This window comes from Trifolium pratense, linkage group LG5 (assembly GCF_020283565.1).
Source record: "Trifolium pratense cultivar HEN17-A07 linkage group LG5, ARS_RC_1.1, whole genome shotgun sequence".
Taxonomy (NCBI): domain Eukaryota; kingdom Viridiplantae; phylum Streptophyta; class Magnoliopsida; order Fabales; family Fabaceae; genus Trifolium; species Trifolium pratense.
In genome coordinates this window covers 30,252,317-30,267,023 of record NC_060063.1, presented here as the reverse complement: position 1 = coordinate 30,267,023, position 14,707 = coordinate 30,252,317, and the positions used below count along the sequence as shown (strand labels likewise).

The window sequence follows — 14,707 nt, the reverse complement described above, 5'->3', positions numbered from 1 at the left end:
CTTTGTTGTCTTATGACTGTAATTTATATCTTTTCATCTTGCTCAGACAAATTTAGGTCATTTCATCAATTATAATCATGAATGTGATTAAAAGTATTGTGAGAAGCATGTGCAAAAGTATTGCAAGATGCGTGTAATATGTTCGATCGTTAACTGAGGTTGCTCGACTAAGTTAGTTATGTTGTCTATTAGCAACACTTCTATACGTCAAGCTTTGCTCTCACCATGTATTCTCAGATGTTCGTATAAATTCTCTCCCGTTTAGATGAATAAAATGAGATTCTACGCATTACTCATTTTTATTATGAGGTCTCTGCACTTCAATCTTTGAACAAGTATTTAATGTTCTATTATGTTGTTTCATATGCTCAATTAGATGAGTGATGTTAGGTTAGTTATAATTTTATAGGTTTTTTTTATTTCATGTGAGACTCTACATACTCTAAGGTTGGTTTTGTTTGGATCATTTGTTAAAGCTTTAATTAGTATGATTCTATGATTGTTACTTAACCATCTTGTTAATAGCTTATAAAGAATATTTTTTTTAGAGTCAGGATCCGTTGACACCAACTAGTTTGACACCAAATGTTACACCTCTCAATAACGTTTTAACCGATATAAATTTTATAAAATCCACCGTTGGATTGAAAGTTTACATCATATAGATCATTTGTGTAAAATTTCAGACAAATCCAAAATCATTTGATATGCTATTGAGACACATAAAGATTAACGGCATTTAAAAAAAATACAAAAACCGTTAATTTTGATGTATCTCAATAACATATCAAATGACTTTGGATTTATTTGAAATTTTACACAAATGATCTATATGATGTAAACTTTCAATCCAACGGTGGATTTTATAAAATTTATATCGGTTAAAACGTTATTGAGAGGTGTAACATTTGGTGTCAAACTAGTTGGTGTCAACGGATCCTGACTCTTTTTTTTATTATACTTAAATCGTAATTAGATCTCTTAGGGTAATGCCACATGCTTTGAATATGCTTTTTCGAATACAGTTTGACTTATTCACATGATTGAAATAAGGCACAAACCCCAAATATATAGTATGATATGAGATGGCTTCTCTATATTCCCTCCATATTTCTTTTATATTCCAAAAAAATTCAATTTTACCCTTGATAAAAATTTCGGTTTGCAGAAACCAAAGTTTTTTCTAGTTCAAATTCAGTTAATAGAAATCAAATTTTTTCTTAAAGGCAAAAAAAATCTGATTCATAGAAACCGAAGTTTTTATTGAAGGGCAAAAAAGTAAAATTTAAGAGGAAAAAGAAACATGGATACCTGTCATGATACTATGCTTCCTAATGATCTGCCTAATAGGCTTTTAAGATGTTTTTTAATAACAAAATCTGCCCAAGTATAATCACTTACATACCATTATGTATTAAACTATGTACATGTGGAATTAGTTTCATTAGTATATGATGCGACAATTCAACAAAAGAAAAACGTATACATGGAATTTGTTTCAATAGGGCATGGCATTATTGTAACTAGTATAACTAGTATCCAGATCCGTACCAAGCACGGGTAAAAATGTGTTTAGATTTATTGACTTGTGAAAAATATATTTTAATATATTCTACTTTAAACTGAAAAATTAAAAATTTAATGCTAATGGAAGATAATGACAACTACATTACCATTTAAAATCTTATATAATTTCATAATTAAAATAACACTTTGTGATAAAAAAACTAATCGTAAAATTTATGTATAGTGTCATATATTTTTTAGGGAAAATTCCTATAGTTCGTTTTTTTTTTATCCAATTGAAAATATATCATAGTTGTTGTTTATATTATTCTCCGCTAAAAGAATTATAAAGTTGATGAAAAATAATTTCTTTATGGGATATATGGAAGAGACTTTGAGGTTTCCTAAAAACGCTTTTAGGTGGATATGAATTACAAAATAAAAAGTATGTGTATCCAATATATGAGTAGAAATATAGCCTACAATATAAATAAAACAAATCGATTCCCGTACTAATATGTATAAGCATAAATATAGGTTCCAGTTGAAATTAAAAAATAAAAAAAAAGAGTCTCGCTGTTAATATATATGACTAAAAATATTGATTCCGTAAAAATTATAAAATAAATAGGTTTTCATATTAATATATGAGTAAAAATATAGATTTAAGTAGAAATTATAAATGCGTCAAAAAAAAAAGAAGTAGAAATTATAAAAAACAAAAAAACATCTGTATTATTAATGCATAAGTAGAAATATAAAAATAGGTTGTTGCATTGATGATTGAGTTGAAATATAGGTACGCCGAAATTATAATAAAAAATAGGCTTCCGCCTTAATATAGAGTAGAATATAAACTACAGTGTCCCGTAAGCTTAACTCAATTGGTTGGATATTGCATTATATATGCAAAGGACCGGGGTTCGAACTTCGAACCCCATATAAACTCCGGTATAATTTACAAAAATAAAATGGATCCAGTATTATTTATTATTCACAATCACATTCAAAATTCACAAACTATTTGCAGTATTTTTGAATTAAAGAACAATCTCAATATTATACTATTTGTTCTATATCCTATGGCGCACAGTCACTTGATAATTTGTTTTGAACTTGATCGGTAAAAGATCCAGAGATGGGATGCATGAGGAAGCCTTTGAATTTGGCTGTATATATTATATAGTAAATAATTTTGTTATTAATTTTGGCATAAAATAAAAAAAACGAATTAAAATATGTATTTTTGTCAATGATTTTTTTTTTTTATATTGTAAGGAAAATGTTTTAAATTTTTATATTGTAAAGAAAAGGTTTTTAATAAATTATTTTTTAAAAAAAGTATGGGAAGGATGAATTGATTACTATTATTTTTTTTGTACATTAACAGTGTTTTGAATGTCAACTTTTTATTGCCTGTTTTGAATTGTATACAAATAGTTGGCGTCAATTTGGTTCAAAAAAAAAAAAAAAGTTGGCGTCAATTCCTTTAATGTTTTTAATTTGTTTCTTTTTACAGTGATAGGAGAATCATATTTTGACCATTCCTTTAATTTCTTTAATGTCTACGCGTCACATTAAATGCTAAAACAATACGTGTGAGAGAAGATTGTGGGAATTCAAAAAAATTTGTAGCTTGAGTAAAAAAAAAAACAAAAATTTGTAGCTTTTTTTTTGGTACACTAATTTGTAACTTATTGCTTATTATTCCTAATTAATCCAGGCAGCTGACAATCTTCCTTTCAATAAAAATAATGACTATATAATTGTAACTATATACAAAACTTCAGAAACAATTCCTTTTGTAAGATTTAATGGCAATTATTATTATTATTATTATTACTTTTTTTTTTGAAGAAGCTAAATTAGCCCACTCAAATATTATTATTATTATTATTATTATTATTATGACATGGGTAAAAGTTGAAAAACCACTGAGGAATAATGAAAAAGAAAACGAAAAATCATATAAAGTATTTAATTCATTTATGGCCAAAATAATATGGAAGAAGAATGACTTAGAGGCTATCACGTGTACAAAAAGTCTTTGAAAACCGGCTCTCAAATAGATATATTAATAGATTATCTAAATTTAGTGAAGGATATGTATGTAATTTAACATTTCTTGGAATTCATGGGGACTTACTCCTATATTCCACCATTAAATTAATAATGTTTATACCAACGATGAATTAGTCCAAGTGATAATGGTCTTGATCCCTTTAAATATGTAGTCAGAAGTTCAATTCCTGACTCATGCGTATAAAGAAAATTCGGTTGAAAGCATATAACACACACCTTATGTGCCCAACAAGTTCTCCGACGGAGATTAGTCATCGTTATAATAGGGAAACCAAAAATTAAATGATTAATAATGTGTATTACTAAGACGTGTGTGTTTATGACTTTGGCGGCTATCCTTATGGTTGAAATTCAGCCAATCTTCACTTAACTTCGAATACTTCAAACAAAGACAACATACATCAATTTCTTCAAAAATCGCCAAAATTAAAATATGTTCATCATAACATCAAAGTCAAACCTAAAGTTATATCTATCCTAAAAGTCCTTTTCCCAATAAAACTCTCATAAAAACTAATAGAACATCTTCTAACTCTAATAGAATGTTTAATCCCAAGATTAAACAACATACCAAGATTTTTTCTATCTTTTCTCTAATCACATTATCTACCATATTCTTTATCATACAAGGTGATCATGTTATCCACCATGATTCTCTTATACTCCATGCTACAAAAAAAGAAGGTCTTGTTATGTTACAAGCTCAAAGGTCAACTCTTAGTAGAATTGATCACAATGTCAAACCTTTAATTTCCATGCAAGAGGAGAAATTAGATGAGGTTGATTATGCAAATCCAAAAGTACTAGTTGCTCCATTCAATCTCAACAAAGAACAAAGAATTACATGGTTTAAAGAGAATCTACAAGAGTTCAAGATTCTAAAGCCAAATAAATTGGCAAAACAATTCCATACTAGAATCCATAAGTTTCTCAAAAATGACTCATGTGAGTCACAATTCTTCATGACATGGATTTCACCATCAAGTTCATTTGGAGAAAGAGAGTTTTTGTCTATAGAAAGTGTTTTCAAAGTTCAACCTAAAGCATGTTTGACAATTCTATCAAGAAGTTTGGACTCAATTCATGGCTACAAAATTCTCAAACCATTCATTGATAAAGGGTTCAAAGTTCAAGCTATAGCACCAAACTTGCCATTTTTGTTCAAAGACACTCTAGCTGAATCTTGGTTTCATGAGTTAAGGAAAGGAAAACAAGATCCTGGTGAGATTCCTTTGTTTCAAAATCTATCAAATTTGATAAGACTAGTTGTTTTGTATAAATATGGTGGTGTGTATTTAGACATTGATTTTATACTATTGAAACCTTTGATTGGTTTAAGGAATTGTATTGGATCACAAAGCATGGATTATGGTACTAAACATTGGACTAGATTAAACAATGCTGTTCTTATTTTTGATAAGAATCATCCACTTCTTCTAAAGTTCATTAATGAATTTGCTTTGACTTTTGATGGAAATAAATGGGGGCATAATGGTCCTTACCTTGTTTCTAGAGTTGTTGAAAGACTTGGGGAAAAACATGGTTTGAAATTTTCAATTTTGCCACCTTTTGCTTTTTATCCAGCTGATTGGAATAAGATAAGTGGATTTTTTAAGAAGCCTAAAGATAGAAGTGAAGCAAAATGGGTTGAAGCCAAATTGAGACAACTTAGTGGTGAGACTTATGGGATTCATCTTTGGAATAAACAAAGTAGTGGATTGGTTATTGAAGAAGGAAGTGTCTTAGCAAAACTTGTATCAAATCATTGTGTCACTTGTAAGGTGTAATAGTTTTTTCTCTAATGTATAGGAACACTTTGTAACTTGTGAAGGAATTCTCTTTTAACTCATAGACTCTCCACTTGATGATTTCAATTAAGGTTTTAAATCTAGGTCGCATCACAATCTTTGATATTGTGGATAATAATGTATGTAGCCTTAATCATCAAGGTTGCATCACGATCCTTGATATTGCAGTCTTGCAGCCGTGTTTTTGTTGCAGAGACATACAAAACTTTGATGTTGTAATTCAGGTTGTCGTCGATGACCTTTTCGTTAAACCTTGATTTCAATCATGTTTGAAATCAAAATCCAATGTAAATCGGAAGTCTCTAGCTGAATTTTTTACTCCAAATTCGAAATTTAATTCGTCTTAATCTCAAAGTGAATACGAATCTTCCGCATATCCAAAATCCTAATCCAGGCAATCTCCTAAATTTTTTCTTCCTAGTCAATTTGTGCTTACCCTTTTTGTCATTTATATTTTGACAACCAAAATCTCCATCCATGTGACTACCCTTTGAAGCTAACTCACTTTCTCTATCAATACCATAAGAACTTGTGGATCCAATCTTCTTGATCAAGGCCCAAGGGTCTTGAAATTCTCTTTCTGAATCACTATCCCACAAAGAAATAGGCTTAATAATAGGTGAACCACTATAATAATCAAAATGATTTGATAAACTTGTAAGCTCCATGTCAAATAATCTCCTCAGAGAAGTGCTTCCACCTTTCATCAATTCCAACAAACTTCTAGATTTAGAGTAAGATGAAGAAGATGCAGCTGAAGATAACAAAGATGGTGATGATGATGTTGTAGACAAATATTGAGATTTTTGGAATTGAATAATCTTCATAATCTTTTCCTTTTGATCTTTTGTGTTGATAAACCAATGAGACACTTCCTTTGTCTCCTCAATAATTTCATGTGACATGTTTGTGTCTAAGAATTCTAATAATTTGTATCATGTAAATGAATTTATGTTATGCACATCTTTTAATTTTATGGAGAAGAAATAACACAATGGACAAAACTACAAATGGCATTGCATTGTAAAGAATTCTATGAAGCCGGCTACATTTGAGATTTGTTGTACATATTGATATTGAAATACAATAAGACAAGAATTTGATTCTATAATTTAAGTGATTAAATTCTCAAACATTCTCTTGTCATAAGGAAAAACAACACAAAAAACAAACACATTCCCTTATTGATGCATAACTCCCTGATGCGATTTCGAGGAGAATTCACCTTATATGCTCCATAGATTTCTTGGTTAAGAGGATAAATATTTTAGTTTGTGTCTGATCTCTTACCCTTAAGTATGTGGTCGAAGAGAATTCACCTTATGTGCTCCATAAATTTCTCGACAGAGACTAGTATTGTTAACGACAGTAAAAATTTCATACCATAAGTCCATAACCAAAAAAATGATTTGTTCATGTTCAGTACTTCAGTCTCTTAGTTTGCACCTGTAATGCAGGGTCCTAGCCCGCCACCGGCTGAACTTCGTTAAGCCCTTCCGCCGTGAGAACCACCCTACACCCAAAACCTCGCCACCACCTTCTAACAATGATATCAAAACGCCTCCTTCACTCTTCTCATCCCACCTTTTCTATTCACTCCTTTCATCTTTCTTCATCTGCTTCTTCTTCTTCAACTCCCCTTCTCGAATCCCTTTCTCAGTTCCATCGTTCCCTCGAAAACTACCCCAATTCAGTACCCTCTTATTCATCTTGCAACACTCTCATAGACAACCTACGAAAAGCAAAACACTACGACCATGTAATCTCTGTTCATTCAAAAATGGTCAGTGTCTCTGTTTTCCCCTGTTTTACTTCTTTATCTACTTTGATTGAAAGTTTTGTCAATACCCAGAACCCAAGTTTTGCTTTTGGCGTTCTGGGGTTGATTATAAAGCGTGGTTTTCATATAAATGTGTATAATTTTAACCTTTTGTTAAAGGGTTTTTGTCAAAGTAGTTATTGTGACAAAGCTATGGATTTGTTTTATATGATGAAGAGGAATTATGTGGTTCTTGATAGGGTTAGTTATAATACGGTTATTAATGGACTTTGTAAAGGTAAGAGATTTGTTGAAGCTAAGGATTTGTTTGAGGAGATGAAGGTTGGAGATTGCAAGCCGAATTCGGTTACGTTTAGTGCTTTGATTGATGGTTTTTGTAAGGATGGGATGGTTGAGGAGGGTTTTGGTTTGTTGGAGGATATGGAGAAGATGGGTTTGGAGGCTGATGTGTTTGTGTATAGTTCTTTGATTAGTGGATTTTGTAATAAAGGTGATATTGAGAGGGGGAAGGAACTTTTTAGTGAGATGTTGAGGAAGAATGTTACTCCTAATGTTGTTACTTATAGTTGTTTGATGAATGCTCTTTGTAAGAAACAAAAGTGGCAAGAAGCCTCGAAAATGTTGGATGATATGACGGCTTGTAAGGTTCGTCCTGATGTTGTTGTGTATACGGTTTTAGTTGATGGGCTTTGCAAAAATGGGCGTGCGTCGGATGCGATTAAAGTATTGGATTTGATGGTTCAAGAAGGGGAAGAGCCGAATAATGTAACATATAATGCTATCGTAAATGGACTTTGTAAGGAAGGTCGGGTAGATGATGCACTTAGGATTCTTGAAACTATGGCGAAGAAGGGGAAGAAACCTGATGTGGTTACCTACAATACATTAGTGAAAGGACTATGTGGAGTTGGAAAAATTGATGAGGCAATGGACCTTTTGAATCTGTTGATGAGCAATGAGTTCCATATGAAACCCGATGTCTTTGCGTTTAATTTGGTAATTCAAGGACTTTGCAAAGAACGGCGTCTTCGTTGTGCCAAAAGGGTCTACCATACAATGGTTGAAAGGGGGTTCTCGCGTAACATAGTAACTTATAATATTTTGATTGACGGTTATCTAAGCGCTGGAAAGCTTACCAAGGCATTGGAATTATGGAAGGATGCATTAGACTCGGGATTTTCCCCAAATTCAATGACCTATACTGTCTTGATTAATGGTTTTTGCAAAATGCAAATGCTAAGTATTGCAAAAGGACTTTTCAATAAAAAAAGAGCTTCTGGAACTAGACCGACAGTAAGTGAATACAATACACTAATGTTATCCTTGTGCAAAGAAGATAGTTTGGAGCAGGCTAGGAGTTTATTTCAAGAAATGAGAAACGCGAATCACAATCCTGATGTTGTCTCGTTTAATATAATCATCGACGGAACCCTCAAAGCTAGAGATATTAAATCAGCCAACGAATTGTTATTGGAGATGGTTAACATGAATTTGGTCCTCGACAATATTACATTTTCTATATTAATAAACAGGCTCTTAAAACTTGGGCAGTTGGATGAGGCCACGACGCATTATGAGAGAATGGTCTCTTGTGGTCACATACCAGATGCTGTGCTATTTGATTCTTTGCTAAAGGGATATAGTTCAAAGGGAAAGACAGAAAAAGTTGTTTCCATGCTTCAACAAATGGCTGATAAGAACGTTGTTCTGGACTCAAAATTAACTTCAACAATCTTAGCTTGCCTATGTAACATGTCAAAAGATCTTGATATAAAGAAGATACTTCCAAAATTTTCACAACATACATCTGTAGCAGAAAACATTAAATGTAATGAACTTTTGATGAAACTGAATAAGGTTCATCCAGAGCTTCAATTATTTATTGCGTGATGGTTTTTGTTTACATGAATGTGATGCCTTGGCGTTATTATGTAAGTTTTGTTTTGTCTTTTCATTAAATTAGTCGTGTTCCATGTTTTATCTATTTATATTGCTAGGTTAAATAGCCAAAATTGTCAAGATGGTTTGGTTTCATTCCTGATTGCCTTATGTCTAATGCTAGGACACTTTTTTTTTGCTTTTCTATAAATACAGATTGTCATTTTTTTTACAAATTATGTATGTTGACTCAACCTGTGAGAATATTATTGCCATAAAGATTTTGTGAATTATATTATGTGATCAATATCATCCATTTTCAATTGCAGAACTTTCTGTTATAGGATATAGTGTCATTGCTTGTGCAGAAAACTTCCCTTAAAATTGAACAGATTATGATAACTATATATCTGATTAAGAATACAACTGTGTAGGCAATGCGATTCTTTGTTAGATCAGTTCTTGTTTTACTTCTCAAACTTACAGAAAATGTATTTATTTTTTTAAGAAGACTTCTTAAAAAACTTATCTATTTATTTCAGCATGTTGAATGAGAAGGGTGTGTTTGGATAAACACATTTATTGAGAGACAAATATTGAGATATATAGTAAGTTATTTTCATAAACTCTTCTAAAAACTTATGTGTTTATACTATTAAGTTCAAATAAGCTAAATTAACTCTTTCAAACAAATTCAACTTTTTTCTTCTAATTATAGCATATAGAAACTATGTATCACTAGCACTTCAAATTGAAAATATGTCTCGTGTGTGATGCCGATTTACGCGATTATATTGAATCACTTTATTTATTTATTTTTTCCTTCAAATTATGACCTAACTTACTCATAAGTGTCAGTAGTATAAAACAGGTTAGAGATATGTTGGAAGCTTATTGGAGATATGACATAGCACAAATGTAACTTGCTAATGATTACTTATTGACTCTCTATATCAATCTTTTTGGTTGCAAGAAAATCATTCCTGACCATTTAAATGTGAGGCTCAATTTTGAGTGGTGGGGTAGCAAGAACATAATGGCTATGCATGATTAACCATTTTTTCACCAGACATAGAATCAAATGGAAAAATATACTACAGTATGTCCCTCAAAGTGCATGAAATCATTTCATGTTAGAATTTTCTGTTTTCGAATTTCAACAGAAATTGCTAGTAAGCTTCCCCAGATAAGTCCAGATAGCAGACATTCAGATTTGGTATCATGTCATGCTATGATTTCTAACATAATTATTTAATTAAATGTAATATTGGTATTGTGTCGGTGTCGGACACGGAATACACCTATGATCAGAAGTGTCGGCGCTACAAACGATCACTGATTAGACATCCTATTTTTTACTAAACAATGAGAATAATAGATAAATAAATAAATAAAACTCTTTGAATTGAAAGAAACATTTAAATTCACAACAAATAAATTTGTAAAAACAAACATTTAAATTCACAACAAATAATTTTGCAAAAGAATTCATAAGAAATTTTCACAAGTAAATTAGGAAGTATTTTGAAATTACACAGTAGAGTCAGAAAAGCATACACATATCACAATATTTAGTACAAACCAAATATACTACTACCTCAAGTCCTAGAATGAATAATTTTTTGTCATGCTTTACTACCCTCCTAGTCGAACTCCTGATCACTAGGGGACCATTTGAATTGACTTATTTTTTAGCTTATTCAAATAAATAAACTTTTATGTTAATTTATAAGTTTTCACTAACAAAAATTGTATCTTTATAAACTGTTTTTTCATAAACTACCTTGAAAAACTTATTTATTTGCATAAATTGTTTTGCACAAACTCAAAAATTAGTCAATCCAAATGGTCCCCTACTAGCATAAGCACTTGCGAGACTGATGGAAGAGCTAATGAAACAACTTATGACATGTCAAGAAGCTATTTACAGCTTACTTCTACAAGCACTCCAAGATAACTTATAAAAACAGATTATAGCTTATAAGAAAACAATTTGACTTAATTTTATCTTCATTTTTATAGAAATAGCTTATACATAAGCACTTAATTACAGGAAAATTATCATAACTGCTTAAAACCTCAGTTCACACTATAGCAACCTACAAACTGAAACCTAGAATCAAAACACACTCTTATAGAAGATCAGAAACACAGCCAAGAATCGAAGATATTGATCAGAAATGCAAAGACAAAATCCAAATTATATCTCAATTATTTCTGTAGAAGATCAGAAATTCAAAAACAAAGATTGTAGTTAAAATTTGCAATATTGCAAATAAAAAGTTTACTAATCACATATTTCCCTAAATTTATAGCAAAAATTGTAGAAAACTTCACTAAGCGTTGACTAATCTCCGTCGGGAACTTATGTGGCACATAGGAATCCTATGATAGGATGAATAAGATGAATTATTTCATCCCAGCCGAATTTTCTCCATACATATAGTCAGGAAACGTATCTCCGACTATATGTTTAGGAGATCAAGACCATTATCACTTGTATCAATTCGGTCGATGCTCACACATTAAGTGTAAAGAAATGAAAATTTTGAAGTTCAAATTTCAACACTTTCAATAATATACTTGCTAGCTATAAATCTAGTTAGTTTTTTGTATATTACTTTGAGTTTTTGTTTTTATATCAACAAATTTAAAAAATCAAAAAATTTGTCACTGATATAATTTTTTTGGTTGAGAGATGAAATGACAAAATCATTGAAAATTCATACATACAAAGTGGAGTGACCGGGATTCGAACCCCGGTCCTAACATCCGACACTAACAATTTTGACATTTTCTTTTTGATTTTTTTTTTTTTACTTGTTGCGAATGTGCCTAACACCATTCATTTGTATATGTGCCTATTTTTCCCTTTAATATAATAAATAAATAAACAAAATAATCAAATGTCTGATATAATAAAAAAAAATAATGGTGTTCTACAAACTTTTAAGTTTTCTTTGTTTAAAATTTTATGGAACATGTTTCATGAGAACATCAACAGAAGAAACAATGATAACATGTTTCATGTGAGAGCTAAGCTTCACATATAGAAGTGTTGCTAATAGACAACATAACTAACTTAGTCGAGCAACCTCAGTTATCGATCGAACATATTTTCCGTGTCTTGCAATACTTTTGTCTTTTGCACATCTTTTATGCTTCTCACAATACTTTTAATCATGATGGGACAGCGGTAGAAAGAAAGCCTAGGCAGATAAGTCCCAGCTCGCAGTCCGCCTCCAAGATGTCAACTCCAACGCGAAAGAGGTCCAACCAGATACAAAGAAACCTGCAAATCTCAGCAGATTTGAAAACCATCGGAGACTCAAAAAAGAATTCTGCACACATAACTAACTTAGTCGAGCAACCTCAGTTAACGATCGAACATATTTTACGCGTCTTGCAATACTTTTGCACATCTTTTATGCTTCTCACAATACTTTTAATCACATTCGTGATTGTATATTAGTGATTATAATTGAAATGACCTGAATTTGTTTGAGTAAGATGAAAAGATATAAATTCCATATGATCACCATCACTATCATCATCATTGCCATTTTCAATTTCATTGCTGTCTTGAGGTGATGAATGCGGACGAGAAGAAGAGGCGGCAAATCCCAAGTATTGCATTAAAGCTGCTACTTGTTCTTTAAGAAGTCGGATTCATGCACTTAATGAGTCGCTGCAAAACCAGGAACAAGAGAAATTAGAAATGAAACAAGAGTTGAGTGAGACTAGAAAACAAGTGGTGGCTTTAATGCAACACTTAGGATTTGCTGGTGCTTCTTCTCATCCACATTCATCACCTCAACACAGCAATGAAATTGGTAATGGTGATCATATGGAGTAGGACTGTATCTGATTTATAGGACTTGAGGTAGTAGTATATATGGTTTGTACTTTGTACAAAATAAGTTGAAAATATTGTGATATGTTTATGCAATTTTCAGACTCTACTTGTAAATTCAAAATACTTCCTAATCTTCTGTATATAGCACTGACACTTCTGATCTAAGACATGTCCACTATTTAGTGTCCGACACTGATCAATATGAATACATTCAATTGATTTAATTTTTCAAACTATTATCAATGTCGACATGTCTGTGTTTGATACTTCATAGTGCTAACGGACTATTTGTGTTAGAAATCATAGCGTTATACTGAAGTTATAGCATGACATGATACCAAATCTGAATGTCAGCTATCCGTACTTATCTGGGGAAGCTTACTAGCAATTTCTATTGAAATTTGAAAACAGAAAATTCTAACATGAAATGATTTCATGCACTTTGAGGGACATACTGTAGTATATTTTTCCATTTGATTCTATGTCTGGTGAAAAAATGGTTAATCATGCATAGCCATTATGTTTTTGCTACCCCACCACTCAAAATTGAGCCTCACATTTAAATGGTCAGGAATGACTTTCTTGCAACCAAAAAGATTGAAGATTGATATAGAGAGAGAGTCAATAAGTAATCATTAGCAGGTTACATTTATGCTATGTCACATCTCCAATAAGCTTCCAACATATCTCTAAGCTGTATGAGTAAGTTAGGTCATAATTTGAAGGGAAAAAAAAAATGAAAATGCTGATTTTGCTAGTCATTAGGCCATAAATCTCATCAGTTATTACGTGCACTTCTGATTTTTTTTTTTGGCCTGACATTTAGTCTTGATGCATAATAATTCTGCAAATTAACAAAATGTATATGCTAATAAACAACTGTCAATATTCTGATATGGAAAGCATGTTAGCTTTACTTCACTCTGCAAATTCTAAAATGTCAATTTTTGTTGAATCACATATGCATGTAATGTCAGTATCGTGTTGATGTCCGAAATTAACACATGTGATTGCATTCAATTGATTTGATTTATCAAATTATTACTCGTGTTGACGTGTCAGTGTCGAAATTAACACATGTGATTGCATTCAATTGATTTGATTTATCAAATTATTACTAGTGTCGACGTGTCAGTATCGTGTCTATGTCAAAGTTGCATAGAAGAGAATGGACATGAATGTTTTCTGTCAAATGTCACATGATTACACAGGTGTGAGCACAAAACCAAGAACATTAAAATACACTATACATCCTGATAAAACAGCAGGTACATGAAGCCAAAGGGTCATAAACAAACTGTTATTTTGTTAAAGATGATTAACTGTGTATGTCATTGAATCTGTTCCATGTAGATTGTGATAACAAGTTTCTTTAAGTAACAAAAATAATCCATTTGGACCAACGTGTGTCGGTTCTCCTTAACCAGAGTTGTGGATTCAGTGTCCTGTAAATAGAAGAGAGCTTTTCCCTCTAATATGGGTCCATTTAGCTCGACTCGGATTATTCAGAGTCCAACGTAAGGTGAGGATTTTCAATGACCAGTTCCAGTATGTACTCTCACACCAGTTTCATTGAGCTACTAACAATAAAAGTCAGCAAGTTGTAGCACTGCTGCATTAAGATTGAGAAGTAAAACAAGAACTGATCTAACAAAGAATCGCATTACCTACGCAGTTGTTGTATTCTTAATTAGATATATAGTTATTATAATCTGTTAAATTTTAAGGAAAGTTTTCTGCACAAGCAATGACACTAGTTCCTATAACAGAAAGTTCTGCAATTGAAAATGGATGATA

The 14,707-nt window shown here is 31.6% G+C and overlaps 2 protein-coding genes across 2 annotated transcripts; both read left to right on the top strand.

Moving 5' to 3' along the window:
* The first annotated feature begins 4,130 nt into the window (after positions 1–4,130).
* On the top strand, positions 4,131–5,412 carry LOC123885742 (uncharacterized protein At4g19900-like). Its single transcript, XM_045935055.1, has one exon. The coding sequence runs from the start codon at positions 4,131–4,133 to the stop codon at positions 5,373–5,375; it is 1,245 nt and encodes a 414-aa protein (XP_045791011.1). The 3' UTR covers positions 5,376–5,412.
* Positions 5,413–6,315: 903 nt separating this feature from the next.
* Positions 6,316–9,347, top strand: LOC123885741 (pentatricopeptide repeat-containing protein At4g28010-like). Its single transcript, XM_045935053.1, has one exon. It carries the CDS (start codon positions 6,943–6,945, stop codon positions 9,064–9,066), a length of 2,124 nt encoding a protein of 707 aa, XP_045791009.1. The 5' UTR covers positions 6,316–6,942; the 3' UTR covers positions 9,067–9,347.
* Positions 9,348–14,707: the final 5,360 nt, after the last annotated feature.